The following is a 13309-nucleotide window of genomic DNA, read 5'->3' as shown; positions in this document are numbered from 1 at the left end:
GTAAAGACAAACTATTTTCCATGTAAAAGGTACAGAGAATCATTAATATTTAATTCAATATATATCAATTGTCAAGTATTGCAATTAGTGTACGATAACTTTCTTTGATTTTTTTTTTATTTATTACAGATACACAGATTTAAAATATTTGGAATTAAGATGGTATGGTTTTTTAGTAAAATATATTAAAACAACTTTTTCCTAAAACAAGAATGATCAAGTGTCATACTGATATTGACTAATATCTAACTAATATTTATTCTATAGATTTACACATAGATATAATTACATATATCACTTGCGCTAAAGCATTCAATAAAAAGCCATGAAAATAGTTTGTTAACATTATTTTCGAATCAAAATGCATAAAAGTTGTGCATAAAGAATGTTAATTTGTAAATTATTGCAGGCTGATGCCATCTAAATCCTCAGTAACTGCTCATGGCCACGCTTCACCAATAATTCTCGTCAATCATCTGGAGCACTAATGCGAGCATTTTTATATTAATCTTAAAATTTGGGTTGATTTTGACGTTAGAACGCATTCTAGCTTTGTGCTTCTTCTTTTCAAAGTTTATTTATTAGTTAAATGCATATATATTAGTTAAATGCAGTCTCTGACTTTTTTGGGTGAACTGTATAACAGAAGACGCTTTAGAAATTTGGCAATGCTGTTACTCCGATTGATATTGGTTCTAGGAAACAGTGCTCAATTTATAAATCTGACTGAAATCAATAAAGATCTTGATAACTGTAGGGACGCCGGAACTCTTTTCGCATGTTGATTTCTTTATCGAGTTCGGAGCGGCTTCCGGATTTTCTTTGCAGCGACGTGTTGTTGCCTGGTCGTCGGTCATCTTGAGAGGTGTAAGAGAAAGGTCTCGGCTCCGGTGAACGGTGACTAGTACGAGATTTATATTCAGGCTCCCGTCGCCTGTATTCAGAAGGTGGGTGGTTTCGTTCAGACTTGTGTCCATTCGAATGGCGCGTCGTTGGCTCAGTTCGTCCGTAACCCCGTGGCGCCCTCTCTAAGGTGCTGTGGCGACTAGAGCGTTGGCTCCGATCTTGTCGGTCTGAGTCGTACATAGTAGAAGGTAGTCTAGGAATTGGGCCTGATGGTTGTTTCATGTCCCTCTCTCGCACTGACGTAGGCCGGGTTCTGGGCCGTGAAGGACGACTTTGATAGCGACCTGGGGACGAACTTTGATGCCGATGGCGATATTCCCGATCAGTTCGCTGGTCTCGGTGGGGGCGGTCGTAATCATAGTCGGAGCGCGAGCGACGATGTGGGTCGTTGTATTGTCTGGGGTACCGTCCATGGTTAGGAGCTCGTCTGGGGTCAGGACGGCTAGAGTAATCGCTGTCTCTGTTTCTTTTGTTGGGTGAGGGCCGACGGTGAGCTGGTCTAGGAGAGAAATCCGTGTCACTTCGTGAAGATTCGTCCTTGGCATCCACATCGTATGCACGGTTCACGTAGGCAGCTGAAAGAGGTAGTACCGTGGGGCGGTCGACGATTTTGCCCTCATTTGGGTAGCTTGATGGCAAAGGTTGTTTGACTGCCTGGGAATTGACTGAATCGTTTTTAGGCACAGTCTGTTCATGGGCTCCCGTCGTGGAAGTCTCCTTTACAGTCTGGAATGTCGTCAGCACCATGGCCGGCTGCCCGCTTCTAGCCTGTTCGTCCACTTTCGAATTACCACCGCTTTTTGTTACTTCCGGCGTAGCCTTCTGAGAAATTGGAAAACAATTTCAATTTGAAACTTGATCGCAATTGAGTTTTTTAACCTAAAATTCTAAGTGTTCGTAGCATTAGCATGTTCGTAGCATTAGCATGTTTTTTCATTTACGATAGCCTAAACTTGCAAAGTCAAAAACACAATTTATCCTGATGCGGCTGAACCTAATCAAGTGAAAATTTCAGTTATAAGGTGCTGCTTTTATGATGTAAAATTGTTCGTTTTCAATCACTTTGATAAAAGGATTGATGCCAATCTTAATCATGAAGCATGAAACACTTGCATTTACTGAGAAAATGACCTCCGAAATTTATCGAGTCACAGAGATCGTACAGGTAAGTGACGTACCTCATTGCTGGGACTACCATCTTCAGCTGGAGATTTGTTGATCCACAGATCTTGTTGTGGTGTCTTTGACGAAGCTAACGCAGTCGATTGATTGCCCTTCTTCTTCTTTTGGTTTTTCCGTACGCAGTAAACTATTATGGCTATGATGATCACCAATGCCACAAAACCCCCCACAGACGCCCCTATGATCAAGGCAAGGTTAGGTTCATCAGAAGTCGTTGCCTGCAGCTCGTCTGTTTTCGCCTCAACGACCTGCTGTGCGCTTTCGACGCTCTGAAATGGTAGATAGTTTTAGTATTATTTCCTATTCTGTGAATATTTTTCTCATATTTATTGACTCAAGGTACCATGATTCACTCTAATTTGTATGAAATGAAAATTTTACCTATCTTGTTTAAATTATTCGCTCTTCGTGGCATTCCATTTTCTATAGTCATTCTCTCACTGATATCAGGTTTACTTACCTTAGTTGCATTGGTCAAAATACTTGGATCTGCCCCAACACTTGCTTTAAAATTATCATTAGGACATTTTTCAATGGTCTCTACTTCTATACGGGCCTTTTCCATGCTATCGACTTGCTCTTCGGTAATTTTGTCATTGTTGATTTCTTTAGACACTTGATTCACGACGCTTGTTGCATTTTCCAGCAACTCCACTTGATCGATGCTTGGACAAACAGACGCATCCCGACCAACCATACGTGTTCTAGCTAGATTGAAAATTGTGTCATTAAGATTTTGTAAAGACTTTGAGATGGAGTTCAAGTCTTCCTGAATATCTGCCAGAATTTCTACTGGAGGACGCGTTACTTGAGGCGTTGTGGTTGTGCGGGCAGTCGAGGTGCTGGTTGTTGTGGTTGAGGTGCTGGTTGTCGTGGTTGAGGGGCTGGTTGTCGTGGTTGAGGATCTGTTGTAGCTTCGTCTGTCGCAATGGCAGATGTTGTAGTTTCTTCTGTTGTAGTGTCATCTGTTGTAGTTTCATTTTTTGTAGTTTCTCCTGTTGCAGTTTCAACTCTCGGATTGTCTTGTGTCCTCTGTTGTCGGTTCAACGCACCGAGCAGAAGGGTTGCATCGCTTGCGTCAAGCCATTCGTCTGAGTTACCTGTGACCAAACTTACATTTATTAAATTATTATAGAAAATTTTGCATGCCAATATGAATGTTAAAATTATTAAAATTATAAATTAATCCAGCTTCTAATGAGATACTAATTATGATTTATGGTAATTTTTGGACAATATTCGATAAATGGCCATAAGAGGAGCATTTCGGTCAAATCGAACATTTTTTCTTTTCAAATATTTGGGCTCATTTTGTAACTGCGGAAAGGCGCGTCCAATGCAGCAAACCGTATGGAAGTGCGTGCTCTAGTTCTTGCGTGAGGCAGTTTCGAACTTTTATAAAATGGACATTTCATAATAATTTTTTGTAAAAATTTCGTTAATTAAATATGTATTTATAGATCAGTATTCAAGTTAATTGCACTATGTTTGTACTCGATTTAAAGCTGCAAACAAGACGCTTTCAATTAGCCTATAGGCAACAGCCGTGGATGTACATGCAATAATTTTTGAGTGAGGTCGTTTTGAACTATTATAAAATGGCGATTTTCCAACAATATTTAAAATTTTATATTAGAAAATGGTGTTTGTAGATCATTATTGGCTTTAATAGTAATGTGCTTGTATTAATTTCAAAGCTGCAAACATGACGCGTTCAATGACGAAGCGTCATTAATGTACATGCAATACTTTTTGCTTAAGGTCGTTTCGAAATTTTCTAAAATGACAATTTCATATAAATTAATATTCCAGAAATCATATTTATAGCTTATTACTCGCATTAAACTGGACAAGAATAAGTCTAAAGACTCTTGATAGAGCCCTCAATACAAGTAAGTGGCAATGGGAAAGCTTGGGCCACAGTATCAAGCAATTTTTTCAGCAATTTCTTCTTTTTTTTTAATAATTTTTTTTGTCTGACTCCACTGAACAATTAGAATTTCCAAAATACGCCATCTTTAAAATCTATATCCTCTTGTGATTTCCAAGCTACAGCATTGAGAGATATACCATTCCATTTGTAATAAAAATCTTTAAAAATTATCCGTTATTTTTTTCGATTTTTTTTCTGTATTGATCATATGTTGAAAAATGGGAGGGAAGGGGTCAAAATAAAAAAAATTAAAACAGAGAAAAACTAAAAAAAAATCGAAAAAATGAACGGATGATCTTTAGTTATGGTCGTTACATATCAAATGAAATATCTCTGGATTTTGTAGCTTGAAAATCCTAGAAGGAGACAGATTTTTACATTACCTCTTTTTTTGGCGTTTTCTATGAATTTCACGTTTTATTTAATTTTTCGAAAAATTAACACGAACAGAAAAGTCATTGATTTCTACTTTACATATGTGTACCAAGTTTCATGATGATCTGCTGGTAAATAAATGAGTTTACTTCGACCGAAATGCTCCCCTTTAATGAAACATAGAGATTAAATTTGTCTAACCTAGCAAGAGCAGCCATTATTAAATATATTTTTCGATTGTACGACTTTTAATTTCAATGTCATAGACCAAAACCCGTGAAGTAACGAGGATGATCTGCATTTATTTTCTGACGTAACTTCGGAACATTCCAATTTGAGAAATTGACTAAAAGCCAACCAGCTATATCTTAACAATTTTTTTGCAATTAAAAAGATTTGAAAAAACTTTTTACTTTTCTATAATTATTTCTGGTTATATTTAAAGGTATCCGGTTATTTTTAATGATTAACGTACCATCTTGTGCCGCCACAGCAACAGCCATCACCACCAGCAGCAGCCACAGCGACAGGCCGCCTCTACGGCGCCAAGTTAACGTCATTCCTGGGATGAAATGTGAAGTAAGGAACCAGCAACCAACTTGAACTAAAATTTATTACAAATTCCAAAAAGTAAGGGACCAGTAACCAACTTGAACTAAAATTTATTACAAATTCCAAAAAGTTTGCTTATCAAGTTTCACATACACAAGTGACAGCTTTATCTTTACTTATGGATTAACCTGCAAGACATTTTCCACGAAACAGATACTGAAGTTTTAAATATATGTAAAATAATGTCAATGAGTTTAATTTAAGTGCAGGTGTCAACCAAGTTATTCGTAACTCGTACATTATATGCGAATGATTTTATATTGTGTGTATTATGGCAGGTACATATATAACAAATACCAAATAGTATACATATATGGTATTATAAACTCTGTGACGACGCCACCACATTCTGATGTCGTTATTGATTTTCAAATTATTGAACTTGAATTTAAATATCAATTCCACGGTCTATTACTGCAGTAAGAAGATGAAGGACAGGCACAATATTACGATTGAGTGCGTTACACAGGAACCGCATGTTTTTTCATCGATAAATACCTCACAAAACTATAGCAATTAAAAAAATTATTTTTAAGGAATAGTGAACGTTTTCATCTCGTGAAGATGATTATAAGTTAATATTTCGTAATATAACACTTATGCTATAGTTCAGTCTTACGTGCTATCAATAAGAAGCACAAAGTTTAAGGTAATTGAAAACGAGCATGCAATTGAATTCGGGATTAAATGTTTACGAAAAAATGGTTTCAGACTGTTACATTGGAATTTCAACATTGTAAACTTTCTCTAATGTTGAACATATTTTTAAACATATTTATATGTGTCTGTAAATGTGGAAACGCCTTTTACGTCTGGTGCATTTTCCAATTGAGATCTCGGTGATCAGGTCCGTATGAATCGCAATGCAACACTAATAATAATGAGACACTAATAACACTAATAATAATAAGGATAATAATAAGAAATTTCGCTATAAAACATTAATCAAAATCAGTGATATCGAACTCAACATATAATAATTTTAGAACCTATGTAAAACATACTCATAGCCGTCACAGAAACACGTTATCAGCACGCGAAGCTCCGTACATGAGTGAGGTAAGTTAAACTCATCTTTAATTCTTAAATAAACTTCATTAAGAACGCTATCAGACGGGATTACAACGAACCGACAAGCTGTCGTTCGTGATGAGTTTGTTCGATGATCAAAGCTCTTGGGCAACCCTGATATCTGCTTGTGTTAACAAAGATAAGATGAATTTCAGGTGAATTTCACTCCGAACAACATGAGAAACGCAGTTTATTTGACTCTCGCCGGAAATCACCGAAAAATAGTGATGCATTTTTAGCGCATTTTCTCATTTATGGAAAAAATGCACTATTGTGCTCGCCATGTCCGTCCGTCCGTCTGTCCGTCCGTCTGTCCGTGACCTCAAGTTTTCGTCGACGAGAAAATGCGCTCTCCGTCACTCACTGCAGTGAGTACTGAGTTATATTTTTTGCCCCTGAGTGGGTCAACCTGACCCGGTTTGACCCGGCACAAAGGTGTATCAGTACTACGCGTATTCGCAGAAAGTGTGCCAAGATTTGGACAATTTGACCCATTCATTTTAGTCAGTGATATGTACATCAGCTTAAACGCTATCAGACGGGATTATAACGAACCGACAAGCTGTCGGACATGATTAGTTTGTTCGATGATCAAAGCTCTTGGGCAACCCTGATATCTGCTGGTATTAACAAAGATAACATGAATTTCACTCCGAACAACGTAAGAAACGCAGTTTATTTAACTCTCGCCGGAAATCACAGAAAAATAGTGATGAATTTTTTGCCCCTTTGTGGGTCAACCTGACCCGGTTTGACCCGGCCCAAGGGTGTATCAGTACTACGCGTATTCTCAGAAAGTGTGCCAAGATTTGAACAATTCGACCCATTCATTTTAGTCAGTGATATGTACATCAGCTTGCTGTCCCGTCATAGTATAAAAAATGAACAAACGTACGCAATTAAAAACAATATTGTTTTCATTGTTCGGCGATTTCTCACGCACAAATGAGTGGAAGGAATGAAAAGTCAATTAACTCTATTGCTATAAAGAATTAAATAAGTATTATTGTACATAAATAAAAAGTTCTTTAGATTGCATCAAACCAGCATAAATATAATCTTGAAAGCTCATAAGCAGCATTCCCTGTTCATTCGATAATACTTAACTGGCTGAACCTCGAAAGTATTTCTAGATTACTTTATATTGTTTTACAGTATTTTCTCGTCAAGATTACTTCGTAAAAATTAAAAGTAAGGCAAATCAAGAATGTTAAAAATAAAATTGCAAGAAGATAACTGTTGGTCATTCATTATGGTTGCTCCGCTAACGAGCGAACAGAACCTCTTCTAATGCATATGGATTATATTATTTGATATTATTTATTATCGACTACCTCTGGTAGAATTTGTACAATTATTGATCATGAGTATCAAGTATTACCTGTAAACATCTTTTATATTCCTTATAATAATTTTACGATACTCAGAAGAATTTAATTTTTCCATGCAGATGCTATACCCTAACACTAGCAGTGACAAGGATATTTGTAATCTTGTACACCGTATTTCTGCGTATTCATAATTCGGATAGTTATTAAAATTTAACAGTCTTATGCGAGACTCAGTTTAAGTCTTGATAACTGTAAGGTCTTCGAAACTCTCGGCGGACAGCGATTTCTCTATCGAGTTCGATGTGGCTCTTCGATTTCATTCTTGATTTCCTGTCGTTGCCTGGTCGTCGGTCATCTTGAGAGGTGTAAGAGAAAGGTCTGGGCTCCGGAGAACGGTGACTAGTGCGAGGTCTATATTCAGGTTCCCGACGCCTGTATTCGGAAGGCGGGTGGTTTCGTTCAGACTTGTGTCCATTCGAATGGTGCGTCGTTGGCTGAATCCGTCCGTAACCCTGTGGCTCCTTTCCTGAGGGGCTGTGGCGACTGGGGCGTTGGCTCCGATCTTGTCCTCCGATCGCGGCAGAAAGTCTGGGAATTCGTCCCGCTGGCTGCAGCTCATCCCGTTGATGCATTGACGTTGGGCGATCGTTAGGGCGAGATGAGCGATTACTATAGCGAGCTGGAGACAAACTCTGGTGCCGATGGCTATATTCTCGATCAGTTTGCTGGTCTCGGTGAGGACGGTCGTATTCAGAGTAGTTGGAGCGCGAGCGACGATGTGGGTAATTATATTTTCTGGGGTATCGTCCATGACCCGAAGGTGCTCGTCGCTGGTAAGGGTATTCTGAGTGATCGCTGTCTCTGTTGCTTCTATGAGGCGGTTGTCGACGGTAAGCTGGTCTAGGAGAGGAATCGGAATCCGTTCGTGAAAATTCCTCCTTGGTGTCGAAATCGTATGCCCGGTTCCAGATCGGCTTCCCGTCGGCAGTCAAACGAGGAAGTGCGGCCGGGCGGTCGATGGTATTGCCTTCATTTGGGTATCTTGACGGGATGGGATCTCTGGCTGCATGAGAATGGACTGTGGGGCACTGAGGCTCAGTTTTGTCGGGCAAAACCGAAGGGAAATTAGTTTCTTTTTCAGATTGGAACGTTGAAAGCACCTGGGCGTGTTGTCCACTTCTCGCCTGCTGGTCTGCCGTCAGGTTACCGCCACGTTGTGTTATCACGGTTGCAGCTTCCTATAAAATTTAAACCAGATTTTAGTGTACAGCTCTGCTCCAAGTAGGCAAACTAACCGAAAATTGTACAGATTTGTCATTTCCTTATTATTCTATTATAATTTGATTAATAACGCAATCTATGTTGCATGACACACCTTTTCGAACTGATAATAGCATTTATCATGAGCTGATCGGAAAAAGTAACATTTTTTAATCATGATCAAATTGATTTTTTTGTCCTAGCTACCTTTCTTGACGACACCATAATAATTAACATCAGTTAATGTACGGGTAGACAAATAAAGCGAAATATTCAATCAAGTGGCACTTATTTCACTTGCATTTATCATGATACTTTCTTCACAATTTGCTCAAGTCTACAATCAAACAAGACTGTGACATACCTCTGTGCTTGGACTATTGTCTTCTGGGGGGGACTTGTTGATCCACAATTCTTGACGCGGGGCACTCGTCGCAGAAAATGTATTTGATTTATTTTGCTTCTTTTTCTTGCATTTAACTATGAAAACTATGATAATAACCAATGCCACGAAACCCCCCACCGTTCCTCCAACGATCGCTGCAATCGGTTTATCTGTGCCAGAGTCTCCTGACGCCGCTTTCTCCAGCTCTACTTTTTTCTCCTCAACAGCCTTCTGCGCACTCTCGATGCTCTGTAAAAAAACTAGTTTAAGTATATTTTGGATATACCTGATAAATTTTAACGATAATATAATCTGCGAATCATCATGCTAAAACATAATTTCTTATTAGTGATGGTTTATATAACTTATTATAGTATTATAATCTGACGGTAACATTAATTCTTATTGGAAAGTTAATTCTACTCGCATAATCGGCTACTCACTCTAGAAGAGTTTGTCAGAATAGTTGAATCGTTTTGGACACTTGATTTGAAATTTTCATTAGGACATGCTTCGATGGTCTCTATATCTTCTCTGGCTTTGTCCATTAGGATGGCTTGAGTTTCGGTTACTATGTTCTTTTCGATTTCTGCAGAAACTTGATCTATCACAATCGTAGCATTTTTCAGCACCATCACTTGATCAACATCTTCCGGACAGTCAGGCACGGAACGAACAATCCTCGACCTTCGGGTGAAATTCAATAATGTTTCCATTAACTTATTAAGAAACTCTGAAATCGCATCCAGGTTTTTCTGGATATCCAACAGGATGGAGAGTGGAGGACGCGGGGTAACAACGGTTGTAGTAGTACTGGGTGTAGTAGTACTGGGTGTAGTAGTACATGACCTCATCTCTGTCGTAGAAACATGACCTCATCTCTGTCGTAGAAACATGACCTCATCTCTGTCGTAGAAACATGATCTCATCTCTGTCGTAGAAACATGAATTCATCTCTGTCTTAGAAACATGACCTCATCTCTGTCGTAGAAACAAGAATTCATCTCTGTCGTAGAAACACGCCCTCAGCTCTGTCGAAGAAACATGACCTCATCTCTGTCGTAGACGACATGATCGTCCGCTGCTAGCATGCCACGCTGTACCTGCAGGTTCATCCCGTCGCTAAACGTGGAAATATAAAAAATATGTAAACCAAAAAGATAGAAATAAATTAGGTTCAATGAAGGACGTGTTTCTGATACCATTAAACCAAGAGCAAGGAATTGTTATATTATTATTATTTTATTATTATTACTACATTATCAATAATATTAATATTATTTATTATTATTATTATAACAATTATCATCATCCTAATTACGTTGTTGGTGATGACTATATATAAGAAGAGTCTTGCAATTAAAATTTGCGTGTCGAACACAATTATTTTTACCGAGTCTTCAGTCGCGAGAAAAGTAATTGTCCTAAGTCTTCGTCTTAAATTATAGTTGGTAGTTCATGTGATATCATCTTCTATGATATATTAAGAGATTTGGTTGATGATGGTTATCGCCTGCCCAGGTCTCAATTTGTTTTTAAATTCTTATTAACAATTTTTACCTATTTATGTTCAGTAACAATGCATCCCATTAATTATACTAGATAAAATACGTATTTTTTCATTTTAGTTTCCTATTAGGAAACTAAAACATTCGTTGCGTACAAAAATGAAAAAAGTAAATGGCGTAGCGTATATATGTATATATATGAGAGGTTGATAAGTCACCATTTCACAACGTCATTCATTATCTTGACTGTACACTGTACAGTGTACAGTTCTCAATGCCTTCTCCGAAGCCTCATAGTCATTATCGTCATGCTGTGTTCTCAAGATGACTTAGTTCTCAGGGATACTTCAATATACTTATACTTTTATACTTATTCATATATACATATACTTATATAATTATACTTATATACTACCTGCATCATATATACATATAATTATATATTTATACATATATACTTATTTTTGTATAATTATACTTATATGCCATTTGTAAAAGGTTAGGCGTTTAATTCTTATGTCCAAAAATGTCTGTTTTCTAAGCTTCGGCCGTATGTGGCTTGAATATTTTCAGAAATTAATTGACTTTTTTAATTGAAATTACTAGGAGGTTTGAAAGCATTTAATTTATTTGTTGGAACGTTATTTAATTAAGTTAATAAGAGTCTGTATCCTCACTCTCAATACTGAAGGAAACATTAGTCTGTTGTGAAGCTGCAGTAGAACGAAACATTCCCCATGGAATGAACTCGTGATTAACAGTTTCACGTGGTCCAGTCATTTAGATCTAAATTCATTCCACGTCAATGATATACAATGTAAACAAATTAATAGAATCCTCCTGCATAAGGAAAATATTAACGATTTTGTAAGGACACTATAGTTGAATACGTGTAATGTGAACAAAATTATTTCAAGCTGGCCTAACGTTTGAAAATAATTTTTCACAGACAACTTTATGCACGGATTTACCCTAAAAATCTCTGAAGGAGGATAAATCTCGACCTGATGGTCGGCAGCTAGCGCTTGAAGCGTTTCATGGCACTTTTTACCAATCAAATGTAAATATGATCAAATTAATGTTTAAAATTGCAGAAATTTGAGTTAATAAGATCAAAAAATGTTTCTGTTGGTCTGACTCCCAACGCCATTTGTCTCTCATGTTATAAAAGAACTTCTAAAAATAACTTCCGGTTTGACGAAAAACCAACAGGAGCAAGGTGCATATTTTTCATAATGCGTAACAAATCAATCGTTATTTGCCTCTGGCAAGATAGGAAGATATCGTAAATCCTTGCTTCTTATATTGAACTAATCGCGTCACTAACGTATAGTTCTTTTCCTTATCATTAATCTTGTTGCAATAACACAAGTGGACGTCATGAAAACGATCAAACTATACGAGGAACGATGAACCAAACTCAAGCGACTCAAATGAATTCAATTTTTTGTGGTCGCGAAAAATTGTGCGCAGGTTGAATATCAAAATTCATGTAGTTACATTGAAATTTGGACAAAATTATTATGCCTACGTAAAAAATCAAAGCTCTTTTACGAAAAAAATTCTATAATAGAATTTTAGTAGGAAAATACAATATAACTGATCTGAAATATCTGGCATTGCTGAATAGGTCAACAGGTGTTCGAAATGCAGATGCAACAACAAAATATATTTGTATAACAATTCATGCCATTTTTGAGGGCAGTAAATTTTAACATGGCTGCAAAAATTTGGTTCACTTTTAAAACAATATTTATTTTCTCACAAAAAAAATCCTAGATGACGATTCCCAAAACAAAACTATACAGCCCAAAATGGTCCTCACATAAATAGAATCCTTTTTAATTAAATGTTCGAGCTCAGTACCATAATGTAATTCTACAGTTGCTGATAAAAGATAACATATCAGAANACCACATGACAAGGGTTAGCATTGAGCAACATGCACCACATGACAAGGGTTAGCATTGAGCAACATGCACCACATGACAAGGGTTAGCATTGAGCAACATGCATCACATGACAAGGGTTAGCATTGAGCAACATGCACCACATGACAAGGGTTAGCATTGAGCAACATGCACCACATGACAAGGGTTAGCATTGAGTAACATGCACCACATGACAAGGGTTAGCATGTAGCAGCAATATAGAGCACCACATTACAGGGATCAGAACTCTAGTTCACATGTGAATTTCTTATCATTTTACAGAAGCTTCATCAGACCTCATTTTTATGGGACTCATATGACTCATATCCTGCGAGGCTATGTATGACGTCAGCAAGCGACTAGCATTTGCTAAGATATGAAATAATCCTGTACGAACCTTTATGGTTTGAATGCTTATCAAATAAAACGGCGCTTATCATGATGATATCTGACGTGTTCGTATAGGTCACGTCATCAGCCTGAAGTTCATTGCTATATAGGCTTTAAACTACTAGAATTATGCCCGAAATAGCCATCATATATTGATTTAATGGCATTTATATGATATATGATGCCTTTGATATAATATATTTTTTGTTAATTACCGAATTGAAACAAGAATTGTCATCAAAATTTATATATTCTGTATGTTAACATTGAGTTAACATACAGAATTATTCTGTATTATTACACAGTATATTCTGTGTGTTAACTATGTATATTCTGTGTGTTAACTATGTATATTCTGTGTGTTAACTTTGTATATTCTGTGTGTTAACTATGTATTTTCTGTGTGTTAACTCTGTATATTCTGT

General features: G+C 37.1%; 2 protein-coding genes across 2 annotated transcripts; both read right to left on the bottom strand.

The window, feature by feature from the left end:
• Positions 1-185: 185 nt before the first annotated feature.
• LOC108679626 (serine/arginine repetitive matrix protein 1) lies at positions 186-2994 on the bottom strand. Its single transcript, XM_018168284.2, has 3 exons — positions 2549-2994; positions 2085-2357; positions 186-1728 (listed from the first exon to the last, which is right to left on the bottom strand). Exons 1-3 carry the CDS (start codon positions 2783-2785, stop codon positions 733-735), a joined length of 1506 nt encoding a protein of 501 aa, XP_018023773.1. The 5' UTR covers positions 2786-2994; the 3' UTR covers positions 186-732.
• A 3805-nt stretch (positions 2995-6799) lies between these two features.
• On the bottom strand, positions 6800-9893 carry LOC108679624. The gene is made up of 3 exons (XM_018168283.2): positions 9499-9893; positions 9035-9304; positions 6800-8648 (listed from the first exon to the last, which is right to left on the bottom strand). Exons 1-3 carry the CDS (start codon positions 9769-9771, stop codon positions 7641-7643), a joined length of 1551 nt encoding a protein of 516 aa, XP_018023772.1. The 5' UTR covers positions 9772-9893; the 3' UTR covers positions 6800-7640.
• Between the last annotated feature and the right edge of the window lie 3416 nt (positions 9894-13309).

Source organism: Hyalella azteca, unplaced genomic scaffold, assembly GCF_000764305.2.
Source record: "Hyalella azteca isolate HAZT.00-mixed unplaced genomic scaffold, Hazt_2.0.2 contig12391, whole genome shotgun sequence".
Taxonomy (NCBI): domain Eukaryota; kingdom Metazoa; phylum Arthropoda; class Malacostraca; order Amphipoda; family Hyalellidae; genus Hyalella; species Hyalella azteca.
This window is presented reverse-complemented; position numbering and strand designations above follow the sequence as displayed.

Excerpts from the sequence above, each read along its gene's own strand:
- LOC108679624 (XM_018168283.2), bottom strand. The coding sequence starts at position 9,771 with ATGGAAACATTATTGAATTTCACCCGAAGGTCGAGGATTGTTCGTTCC. Across the intron at positions 9,305-9,498 it reads TTCTGACAAACTCTTCTAGA|AGCATCGAGAGTGCGCAGAA; the intron begins GTGAGTAGCCGA and ends GTTTTTTTACAG. Across the intron at positions 8,649-9,034 it reads ACAATAGTCCAAGCACAGAG|GAAGCTGCAACCGTGATAAC; the intron begins GTATGTCACAGT and ends TAAATTTTATAG.
- LOC108679626 (XM_018168284.2), bottom strand. The coding sequence starts at position 2,785 with ATGGTTGGTCGGGATGCGTCTGTTTGTCCAAGCATCGATCAAGTGGAG. Across the intron at positions 2,358-2,548 it reads TTTTGACCAATGCAACTAAG|AGCGTCGAAAGCGCACAGCA; the intron begins GTAAGTAAACCT and ends CTACCATTTCAG. Across the intron at positions 1,729-2,084 it reads ATGGTAGTCCCAGCAATGAG|AAGGCTACGCCGGAAGTAAC; the intron begins GTACGTCACTTA and ends CCAATTTCTCAG.